The following is a 12240-nucleotide window of genomic DNA, read 5'->3' on the forward strand; positions in this document are numbered from 1 at the left end:
ACAAGTTGAGTACTACCTTAGCTTCAAAATGACTTCCAGCACTGGTGTGAATGTCTCTGACCAAACAATTAGAAACAGACTTCCTGTGAATGGCCTTAGGCCCTGATGTCCTTTAGTGGTCCTGTGCACACTACTCGGCATTGTGGAGTATAAATGGCCTTTGCCAATGAATACTAACAGAGTGACAGTAACAATAAAAATAACGGTCTCCTTTCCAAATATTTTTACCACTATGATTTCACCCCACATGTGCCCATTCTCCTTGTTGTTCTATGTTTACTAGCTGACTGACTCATGTTTGTGCTGAAAAACCATGGGAGTCAAATTAAAGTAATGAAACATACTCTCCTCTCTCTTGTCCCATTTATTATATTTCAATTAGGAAGTAAAATTGTTTTAAGTAATATGCATTGAATTCACGTTCATTTAACCATGTTAAGTTTATCCGGACTAATTTTTCTTCAGCTCAGCCATCGTCACCAAAATTATTTTTGTTAATTTGTAAATTTTAAGTTTAAATCTGATCTAAGCTAGGTGAATTTCTTATTGGGTCCAGAGGTAAAGTCATATACAATATATGGACAACATTTTAGCCATGATTGTAATCAAAACATACTGCAAAATGAGTATTTTTGTATTTATTAATTCAGAGCCAAAGTTAAGAAAATCAATATATAAATGACAAAGAAATGGCAACAGATGAGCTCAGAGGGCTCTGCTGAAGAACACAACACATTGCAATGCTTAAAAAGGAAATGCACAGCAGATTGAAAAGTAATTAAGTAATACTGCAATTAAAATCAGGCATTAAACATATAAACACACAAAGGTTTACATTTAAAGATTTCCTTGTGAAATTTCTTGTCTGAAATCATTGACACTTTACATTCATTGGTATGTTGTTTTTTTTTACACAAAGAAATGTGAAAATAAAATGAAATTGGTAATACACTAAAAGACTGCATAAAAATTAAACCATTAAGAACAAAAGACAAAAACACTCAGTGATAACATAAATATAATTCTGTGTTAAGGTATATCCCAAGTTTCTTTGAACCTTTAAAAACGTTATGCCAAATAAAGCCTTTAGCCAATTCTAACTTAAGCATTTTGTAGCTGTTAAAATGAATGAAAAAGAGACAAATACAACACTCAAGCTATATTTTTCAAAAAGAACAGTGGAAAAAATGAGCAGTATTATAACACTTTCTCTGCGATCTTCATTGTAATTTTGGTATCAATCATATTCATGAATGAAAATGTGTATTTTGTTGACATTTAAAGAGTTTACATTTTGCCCAAAGTGACCTTCTCACCTATTTCAAGATTTAAACTTCTTCTAATATTTCTTTGTTTTTCTAACCATTTCGTCATGTGTTGTGTGGTTTCATCCGTAGTTTTCTTTATGATGATCTTTGTCTGACTGTCGTCTTTACAAGCACTATCAATTTCTGTATGTTCTTCGTCAATTACTCTAACAATAGGACTTGTCTTCGTTGAAACATGTCGTCCTTCTGTAAGTCGCTGAGTTCCAATTCTTGTTTTTGGTTGAAAATGCTCCAGTCTTATATTTTCATCACTACCTCCTTCCTGCACCTCTGTTAGTCTTTCCTTTGTTATCTTATTTCCCTCACTCTGATTCTGTTTGGTATCACATTCATTTTTCTGTTCTTTGCTCTGTATCTGCACACCACCAACACTTTGTGATGTACAGGTAACACTGATAATCTTCTCAGCTGTTTTCTGCCCTCTACCATCTAATCTCATGCTAACATGCTTCACAGCTTCACTGTTGTCAGGATTTTCAGTGGTGATTTCACTCATTTGAATGCATTTATCAGCTTCTTTCGTTTCTTCGCTGTCATCCCTCACACTCCTCCTCTGAGTTTGCACACTAACATCTTTATGCGCTGAATGTTTAACATCATGATTACTGGCTTCACTCATCACATCTTCTTCTATTGGCTCATTAAGAAACCTGCTAATGCTCCTCTGCTCATTCATCTCATTATCTTTAGGTATGATTTGTATTCTGTCACTGCCTGTTTGCTCATCCTGAGATCCATTTAAGAGATCATATCTCGTTAACAGCTTTCCTTCTCCTGTCGTTACTTTATCAGCTTCAAAACTTACAAATTTAGAGCTGTAACCTTTTCCAACATTTGGTCTACCCCCCCCATATTCTCCTGTATCCTTTCTAGAGTCGTCTGATACTTCACTACCCTCACAGTCTGTGTGATTTTTATGGCGTGCTGTCAGGGACAACTGTTCCATCTCCTTGATCTCTTCACCAACAGCATCTGCGGGATGAATTTGAAATTTGTTATAAAAGCATTTAATGCATACCAACAAAACATTAATGGAAAGCATTATAAAAAGATTTGTCCTTACTTTTCTTCTTTCTGTAAAAAAGTAGATAAGCACTCTCAGATCTAATGGAGAAAATAAATGGATTTATTTTTCAACTAAATCAAAATGTGTTGCTCATGTATTCAATACAGTGGTTTGAAAAGTATGTTAAAGCTTTGTATATCTACAGACTGCGATATTTGCCCTTTGAAAATTAGCTCCAGTTCAGTCAGATTAAATGGGGAGCAACTGTGAACAGCAATGCTTAAGTCTTGCCACAGACTGTCAATAATATTTAGGTCTGGACTTTGAGTGGGCTATTCTAAACCATGAACATGCTTTGATCTAAACCTAAACCAGTGTGGGCCGAGGCCTCCTGGTGGGTTGCCATGGTACTGCAGGTGGGCCTCAGCGATAACAGAAATTCAGTTAGAAATGCTCATGTACTGATACACATTTATATAAATGTATTTATATAAAAAACTGAATTTAAACCGGGAGTATGGTTGCTTTATTATATTATTATTCTAACCTAAATTGTCTGCTCTTGATTTGAAGTTTGTGTCTCTGGATGACACGTTGACCTTAACAATTTGCATATAACTTGGTACAGCCTGTGTTGTTTATGTTATTTAATATAATTTTTAGGAAATACATAATTTTTTTTGTATTTTGATTAGACTGAAGATTTAAGACTGAGTGGGCCCCAAGGGATGTTCTGTTTTTTTTAAGTGGGCCTCAGCACTCTTGACTTTGGGAATGGCTGATCTAAACCATTCCTTTATAGCCCTCGGTGTATATTTACAGTTGGTACCCTACTGGACGGTGAAGTCCAGTTTTCTTAAATGTGTTAGCTGTGGTGAATTGTAAGCATGTATGCAATCCTTTCAATAGCTGTGGGTCACATTACTCAATAGATCGGTCGAACATCGCGTCGGCCGAAGCTTCAGACCATTAATTAACTTGACCGAGCTTCAACTCTTTAATTAGCACAAAAATCCAATATGTGTATAACATGATTACAGTTGCACCTGCAATAAAAGATTATTATGTAATTCAGCTCACACCTGAAATACAGACTTTAATGTAACATCAATAGTTTCAATAAATGCTCTAATGAAATTATAATGATAAATCATAAGTGATGCAACAGTAATAATAATGGTTATGAATAGTAACAGAAAAATAATTTTCCATCTCCACACGGTGCCTTAACTGTATTAGGATCACTATGATTTGGGAAGATGTGATAAATAAATTATTTCTAATTAAGTACTCTCTGAATATAAAATGGATGAAATAAAAATTTTGCATCAGCAGAATGGTATCATATAGTAATGTGGTATAGTGCATTAAATTCAATGCCAGTGCATTCACCTGCATACGTGAGATATATTATATCTACAGTATGCACTTGTGGAAAATAAAGAAATATTTGCAAAAAACATTATGTGGATATTGGAAAAAGACAAAAACGTACTTCTCAGTGCTGTCCACTTGGAACGGTTGATAATCAAGCTGTGATGGAAAAAGCAAAGAAACATATGATCGATCTCGTTCTCCTCCTCTGTAATACATAACTGTGCAACATGGCTGTTTTGTAATATGTTTCAGCAATAGTGAAGAAAGGACTAACAGTCTTACCTCTGTGACTCCAGCATCATCGAAATTATACCATCTGTCTCCGTGTTCCTCCTCAATCTTGATTCTTGCACTGTAAAGTCCACTTCTCAGATCACCAACATGATCCACAACTGCATACAGTTCATATGTCTGACTCTGATCACCAAAGAAAGAAATGACAGCCATGACAATGAGCAAAGAAAATGAAAAGGATATTGTTTAAATATTAAAATATACTGTATACATACGTCTGGTATCTGCAGGGTGTAGGGAACCTCCACAGTACAGCTGATTTTGACGTATGACATCTCATGATAGCTGAACTCAAAGGGCTTCAGAAGTAGAAGCAAAACATCTGGATGATGCTTCATTACATCTTTCTGAATGAAAAACATCAGAATATGTCATTATGTTTTTTTTTCATTATAACATTATGAAGTATTAATTCTATAACAACAAAATCAGCTAATGTGCATAAATCAGAAACAACTTTTCTCTTTACTTACAGTAGTAGCATCAACTTTGTCATCACACTGGTCACAGTACATCTGATTTTCTCCATTTAATTCTGTAATTCTGAAAAACTCGTCAATGCCATCCACCTGGAAAATGCACACATTTCATTTTATTCCTTAATTCCCTCTGACATAAACCCGCTGACTAGTTTCACGGATGTACGGTATTCAGAAATGCTTTCTCAAGAAGGAATGTGTCTAACATGAGACAATTAATTAACCCTTGAGTCTAACTTCCTTTTGAAGGAGATCTGAGAGAAAGCAATAAACTCTCGCTTTAGTAACAAACTACACAACCAGCACACAATTACTGGTGTTAGTAGGCATTCAGACTGCAGGCTTCTGCATCAGCTGCAGCTGATTGATAAAAAATCTGTAGCTGATAACTCAACAAACCATTAGAGTTCCTTTGTGTTACTTAGTCCAACCCTGTCTCTTACAGGGTGGACTTTAGCACCCCCGTTATCATTGTGGCCTACACTGTTCTGAGTTGTGCTACTACTCTCCCCACCCCCACCTTCCCATGCATGTGCATTTAGGGTAGGAGGTGTGTTCTTAGATTTATGACATGGTCTAAGGAGCTGACACATCAGTAATAAAATCCTAAAGAGTGCCTGATTGAAAATGCTGGTTTGAAGATTTATAACACATTAGTTTGCTTCTGACTGTGCTTGGCCTCTTAGTTTAGATCAGTGGTTCTCAAAGTGTGTGGCAGAGTTCTGACAGGTGCAAGTTACCTGGCAGATAAGTTTTGTGGACCTCATGTTTAACATCGGAATCACTTTTACAGCGGAACAAAGAAATTTGCGGCAATTACGTTAATAATATGCGCATCTGCTGCAGCCACGTGTGTAAGTCGACAGCCACAATAAAGAAGTGTGCTGAAAAGTGTGAACATGTGGTCGGGTCTACACTTCTTTACTGCGGCTGTCGATTTACACACGCGGCTGCAGCTTTTTGGCTACAGCCTACACACATCAACAACAACAACAGGACCCAGTTCATTCTGTTTTAATCCGGCGAGGTGTGATTGGGGATGCCGCTCAGGTGTGTCCTGCAGCCGCGCCGCAGACCACACCCCGCCAAAGCTAGCAGTCAAAAACAGGCTCACTACAGCCAATAAGAGTGAATAAACTCTCAATCAATTCTATATTTTTCATCTGTGTTCACAAGTTTCTGGATTATTTTTTCTTTATAAGACTAAGACTGAACTTTATTTTTGTTTGTCAATTTTTACATTCTGTTTAACTTGTTGCTCATTTGAAGAAGTGGTGAAGACTAGTGAAGCAGTTTAGTGACAAAAGTTACAAATAGTTGTTTGAAATGAAAGTTATTTGTTTAAAACAAGTTACTGAAGGATTCATTGTGAATTTATTAGTTTATTATCTAAATAAAGTTGCAGTTAGGCTTTTCTGTCATTATTTTTATTAGATGTGGTGTGAAAACATTTCTTCAAAGTCGGAGAACCCCTGGTTTAGATCAAGGAACTGTCAAAGTAGTCCAGGCCCTTTGATCACATTATGGTTAATTTTTGGTGGGGATGTACCAAGTGTGGTAAGAAACAGGTTTGAATGTGATGATTCAAAACTGTTCATGTTTATATTGTCTTGATTTTAAATAGTTAAAGAATAGGTATACTTTCTAAATATATGTATTTTATTTTATTTAGAACTTTAGTTTTGGATATTCATCTTTAAGTGGGAAATATTTATTTTTCTTTTGTTTTCTAGAAAAATATTTTTCTTCGTTAGTTTTTCTAAAGTATGGCCAACTAATCTGCACTGTAATTGTGACTATGAATAAACCACTGCTGTGAAGTAAAGGGAATAAAAACTGGTGAATACGCTCAGGGGCAAAAGTTAAACCAATTGAAAGTGTACAGTGGAGGGAATAATTACTGGGTACCCTGCTGAATTGCTCACTTTGAAAGAAATGAACAGTCTCAAATGGAGAGAGACAGAATATAAACCAAAAAAATCCAGAAAACAACTTTTATTTGCACTGTATAGAGCGAAATAAGAATGTAGTCTGCAAACCAGCCAAAATTCTGGCTCCCACAGATTGTAATCTGTGTGCCACACGGGTACACAGCCAATCAGTGAATTGCAGATACTCCTGGTCTCAATGTGTTATATGTATAAAGCTCACATTTTCACAGAATCTGTTTGTTTCATTCCAACATCTCCACCACCATGGGTGAGACCAAAGATCTGTCAAAGGGACAAGATTGTAGATCTGCGTAAGGTTGGAATGTGCTACCACACCATCAGCAAGAAGCTTGGTGAGAAGGTGTTGGTGTGGTTTTTCAGAAATGGGAGAAACATAAAATGACCATTGGTCGCCTTCAGTGTGGAGCGCTTGCCTCATATGGTGAAGATGATCATGTGCCCAAAAGTACACAGGAGGAGCTTGTTAATGATATCAAGGTAGTTGTGACCACAGTCAGCAAGAACACCACTGATGACACACTAATGGCATAATGGACTGAAATCTTGCAGCACCCAAAAGCTGGATGGTCTTCCAGTATGACAATGACTCAAAAATACAATCAAGGAAACAAAAAGAGGGGCTAATAAAGAAGAACATTAACGTCATGGAGTGGCCTAGCCAGTCTTCAGACCTCAGTCCTGAAAATCTGTGTAGGGAGCTGAAGCCTCAAAGTGCCAAGTGGCAGCCAAAAAACAAAACAAAAAAACAAACAAAAAAACAGGATTAAGAGAGTTTCTGTAAAGAAGAGTGGGCCAAAAATCCTCCTGAGACATGTGCAAACCTGGTGACCAGCTACAAGACCCTAAAACTTTTATGTCACATGTTTTTCTGAATTTTTGGTTGACATGTTGTCTCTCCATGAAACTACCACTAAAATTAGAGACTATTCATTTCTTTTTAATTAAGAAAACTTTCAAATTCAGCAGGGGATGAAATTTCCCTTACGGTATATGTGGGGGGGAAACAGAATGAAAACATAAACATCCTCAGAGGTTTAAGGGTTGTCAGATCCTTACCACTCTGTATCCTTCACTTCCTTTTGTGTCAGTGCAGGAATCCACCAGTGGAAGAGGAAGATGCCAGAATGGTATATCTATGTCAGTCTCTGCCAGGCATTTACAACAGGTGGTCTTTTTTGCCAACATGCCATGGAAGATCTGAAAAACAAATGAACAATAACCTGTTAACATCTGTTATTTTTTTCCATCCTGCTTATAGATACCCTTTGATGAAGACTGTACCTGTGATGCCTGAGGACTGGTCAGTGTTAAAATCTTCTCAAAGTACTCTGCAGCGTCACGCTGTTCATACACTGAGTGCAGAGATGTTCAACAAAACAAGTCAATTATAAAAATGTTTCTTTATCTATGAACTTTATGGATTATGAATATAAAACTTCAAATGCACAGGTGATTTATAGAATTCAAATGTTTTGTTGTCCTGTGTGTTAACATACTGTACCATTGTCAATGCCCAGCGTCTTTATTATTGCATCCGTCTTTGCGGTATGATTCTGTAAGTCTTCAAACAGTGCTTTAAGATGTTGGTCAATAAACTGAGAATTTTCATTGGTGCACCTAAACAAAGACACTGGTGGTCATGAGTGATACAAAACTCAGTTTTAAACTGCTAATCTAGCTGACATGAATACATTATGGTGCACGACAACGGACAACAACAAACCTCATCACAGCTTCTCTGAAGTCTTTGGTCATAAACAGCACGTGCAGCACACTGTTCAGATAGCATGTTGCTCCTTCTTTTGCCAAGCCATGGTACTTTACATCCGCTGCTTGGGAGAGATTGTTATGAAAGCATGCAAGTAGCAGAACTGCTTTCATACCATAAGCATGGATTACAAAACAGCACAGACAGCGAATAGTTGCACCCGTTCATGTTTTGCACAATTTACTGTTTTGTAGATTGAATTTTACGAGAAAAGCGTCATCTTTGTTGATCAGTCCACATTCTAGTGAATAGACTGCTTAGTATTACATTTTTTAAGACCCAGTTTCCTGCAAAACAGGTTGAGGACACTAAACGCACTGCACCTACCTGCAGGGTTAAAGGTTCCATCGAAAAACTGTCGACCCGTAAAATTCATTTTCAGTCCCTTTAGAACCTCAGTCCCGTTTTACACCGCCAGCGGCCACAAAGACACGGCTGGTTAATAGAAAAACAGTCGCAACTGTTCTGAAAATACGTTTTCTACAAATGCACTAATGCATGTGAGCATGCATTACGATTGCAACTTCAAGACACTCCCTGAGATTCTTCACGGACAAGAGGATTAAGCTGTTTTCACGTCCAGTTAAGTCGAAACTGTGGAAACGGTTTCTGTTTGACTTGTTCGTGCTGTATTCAGGGTGCACCGGAAAAAACAATTATTTCTATTAAAATAAGCGTCACATGACCGAACACTGTTATCCTCTCCAAAAGGTTAGTGGGCACTGCACCCTTAAATGTGATAGTTAAAAATATGAACCCGTAGTTATTTAATCAGAAATAAGAAACCTGTTAATATGTTGCATGTGTCCCGATTCTCAAAGGAAGGTGGGATAACTGAACTCTGAAGCAAACAATGCATTCCTTTGCAATACGTCAGTCATCTATTTCTAATTCAGAAAGTGAAGCAATCACTGTTGACACAAAGTGTTGGGTATTAGAGATGTAGAGCAGGTAAAGCAATGGCGTTATCTACTTGTTGTTCCGGTTACTACACAGTACACCAGTAAAAACAAATACTTTTATGCAATTTTCTTTTAAGTCCATTTCTGGGAAACACTGCTGCTGTATGCTGAAATGCTCATTGTAAAGTGGGTATATAGTGATATGTAGTGTATAGTATATATAGTTATATATACTGGAGAACACTACTTTTTATATTTTAAGGTATCTTTTCTCTCATAGCCTGCTTCAACACTAATATTCCTACAGAATGTGTTTTATCCTCATCAGCACTCATCTGATGTGTGTTTGTCAGTGAGTGCTGTGGAAACTGAGACACTCATTCTGTGTTAAATGAAGAGACTAGAGTTGACGTTCAGCCGGCTTTGTTGACTTAGAAACCAAAAACATGGCGAAAATGATGAGCTCATGAGATTATAATTACCAGGAAATTCCACTGAACATGCAACGTCTGTCAAAACAGCCAGACTGATTCCAGCTGTGAGGGTGTTTACTTGATAAGATTCCCGATGAGATCATTCATGATTTCTGCTTTGCAGGCAGCACATGCCTTTCCTCTGTTTAATAACAATCTTTAAGAAAGTTTCATCAGCTGCATTGTCTTTCCACCACAATATCTGTCAGAAAGCAGAAAATGTACACTTATTTAATGCATTTAATTTTAATTTGTCTTATTTCTTTCCTGAAGAACTCCATACGTACTTACAAAAGAGGATGCATTGAAGAGCGCAGTTTTATTTTATACAACAAGAAAAGCTGATTTTTTTCAAACATGAGCATATTATTGGATTATTGTCACTTTTTATAAACAGTCTATATACAAAGCAACTTGCAAACAGTGGCTGAAGTGCAAGCAGCAGTGGCAGCTGAAGTCATCGGTGGAGATGATCTCAGTCCAGGCTTCAGTCCTCCAGGAACCTTCATCACCATGTGGATCACAGACATGTGCTGGATTCCATATTCAGACAACTTTGTCTCAGATCCATCCAACATCTTATCTGTGAATATCAGCCGCAGAGCTTCCTCTCCTGCACACAAACAAACACACACACACACACACACACACACACACACACACACACACACACACACACACACACAATACCATTTTAATACATGCATTTTAATAGGCACATCCACAGAGATATATTAGATTATTTAGTGCAAAACCCTTGCTTTTATTGAAAGAAAATTCAGTACCACATTGTAGGTTTTATATCTTGAATCTTCCACCATTAGTGGCAGAATCCAAAAGAAGCTTCTGGAATCGTTCTTCATGTCGCACTTACAGCATGTTGTCCTGTGATTCAGCTCTCCTTTAAAGATCTGGACACAAAAAAAGTACAATTGTTGCTGTGCACCCGTGTAATCAGAGACACTGTTAGAGCTATACTGCACTGACAAAAGCATTTTGTTAGAATAAAGTACAATAATTTGTGAGGCCTACTGCTACATCTACTCCTATTTTCTGTTCAGAAATGCAAATAAATAACTCATTTGGCTTATTAATCAAAAAAAGTAATTTCTGCTAATTTTTTCTGCTCAAGTTCATGAATTAAATATTAGAATTAAAACTATCATTTTGATTAAAGACATTGTGCATGCTGTTAAAGTCATTATCACATGGTGGCGGTCTAATTAATTTGTTAAGCATTGTATAAATGAACTTTTAACCTGTCAACACTCACTGGAACATAACAAACAGTCTGTATAGAATCACCAACATTGAAATTTTTAAAAAGATTCCTTTTTAAACTTTTTCAAATATGTACATATATATTGATTTTTACTCAACTACCCAGACACGTGTTTATGGTTTAAGAACCTACGTAAAAAATCTGATTCTTTATTTTCCAAAAGACGCTTTTAACACTGAGCAGCACTGAGCACACTTAGCAGACAGCTACAGCTGGTGCCTGCTGTGCTGTACTTTGTACATGTGTACCTAGATATTTTCAAATTTCAGCACTGATTAATGAACACTGTGCCGTTAAAGTAAACAGAGCTGTATATTGGTCGCACCTTGGAAGCATCTTGGCTCGTCATACACAAAATCTTCTCAAAATATTCAGCAGCATCACGTTGTTCAAATACTGAAGATCAGGGAGATAGAAGAAGACGCAAAATTATTACCAGAGCACCAGTAATAATATATTTGTTACAGCATTTCAAATGTACACACAGAATAATGAGACAGGTTAAATAAACCATCTTACCATCTGTGATGCCCAGCTTCTCTGTGATGTTACGCGTTTCGGCCAACTGTTTCTGTAAATCATCAAACAGCTTTCTCAGCTCTGAGTCAACAATTGGTGAGCCTTTACTGGCACGCTGGTGATCTGGACTCCTTAATTTGTAACCAGGAAACAAAGGTAATGTGATTAAAAATCTTTATATTTCCACTTACTTCCAGATTTTAACACGTATTAACTCCTGGAAGAAATACACTTTCACATCAATCTGACACTTCTGTTAAATAAAAGAAAAACTTCATCTTGTTTCTTAAAACCGAGAGTCAAAGAGTAAAACAAAAGAAAACAAAAAACATTTTCTGTGATACTCTACATTTCTGATTTATTCTGATTTTCCTACATTTCTTATTTTTTTCTTTCCCATACATCTAGGCTTTATGCTAACTTATAACAGCTGTGTTCATCTCCTCAAGACAACAAAGCCACATTTAAAAACATCCCAAATAAAGTTGTTTTTCAAACCTTTTCAAAGCGTCATGAAAGTTTTCTGTCATGAAAAGCACCTGAAGCACGCTGTTCAGGTAACATGTAAGACCTGGACTCTTGAGGCCATAGTAATCTAAAAGGTAAGTCAATGAGGGTAAGGAATATAAGTCACACATCATTTAATCAGAGCCACATGCTTTAAGCTGCTGCATTTTATACTACTTACCTGCAACAGGAAGGCTTTTTATTTTCTTGCTGAACCTCGACACGAGGGAGTGATTCATCCTGATGTCCGTCTGATGTGTGTCGGCATATTCACTCCTGAACTTTACTGTCAGATGCTTGGGTTCATTCTGTTGAAGAATATTAGATACAGCAGAAGTTAGAGCAGGAGAGTC

The 12240-nt window shown here is 36.9% G+C and overlaps 1 protein-coding gene and 1 long non-coding RNA gene across 3 annotated transcripts; both read right to left on the reverse strand.

Moving 5' to 3' along the window:
• Positions 1-359: 359 nt before the first annotated feature.
• Positions 360-9016, reverse strand: LOC146522034 (uncharacterized). The gene is made up of 11 exons (XM_085149696.1): positions 8532-9016; positions 8160-8268; positions 7938-8053; positions 7718-7788; positions 7493-7633; positions 4479-4574; positions 4221-4352; positions 3994-4128; positions 3830-3867; positions 2392-2432; positions 360-2300 (listed from the first exon to the last, which is right to left on the reverse strand). The coding sequence occupies exons 1-11, from the start codon at positions 8578-8580 to the stop codon at positions 1288-1290; spliced, it is 1941 nt and encodes a 646-aa protein (XP_085005822.1). The 5' UTR covers positions 8581-9016; the 3' UTR covers positions 360-1287.
• Positions 9017-9378: 362 nt separating this feature from the next.
• On the reverse strand, positions 9379-12167 carry LOC146522035 (uncharacterized). 2 transcript variants are annotated; one of them, XR_014872228.1, is made up of 4 exons: positions 11879-12167; positions 11381-11511; positions 11187-11257; positions 9379-10490 (listed from the first exon to the last, which is right to left on the reverse strand). It is a non-coding gene; the product is annotated as an uncharacterized LOC146522035 (long non-coding RNA). The 2 variants fall into 2 exon arrangements; XR_014872227.1 differs by having other exon boundaries at positions 11381-12130.
• Between the last annotated feature and the right edge of the window lie 73 nt (positions 12168-12240).

Source organism: Neolamprologus multifasciatus, chromosome 3 (assembly GCF_963576455.1).
Source record: "Neolamprologus multifasciatus chromosome 3, fNeoMul1.2, whole genome shotgun sequence".
Classification (NCBI taxonomy): domain Eukaryota; kingdom Metazoa; phylum Chordata; class Actinopteri; order Cichliformes; family Cichlidae; genus Neolamprologus; species Neolamprologus multifasciatus.

Bases quoted from the DNA above. Each gene is read 5' to 3' on its own strand.
- LOC146522034 (XM_085149696.1), bottom strand. From the start codon at position 8,580: ATGAATTTTACGGGTCGACAGTTTTTCGATGGAACCTTTAACCCTGCA. The intron at 8,269-8,531 runs GTAGGTGCAGTG...ATCTCTCCCAAG, and splicing joins TGGAACCTTTAACCCTGCAG to CAGCGGATGTAAAGTACCAT. The intron at 7,789-7,937 runs GTACAGTATGTT...CTCTGCACTCAG, and splicing joins GACGCTGGGCATTGACAATG to TGTATGAACAGCGTGACGCT.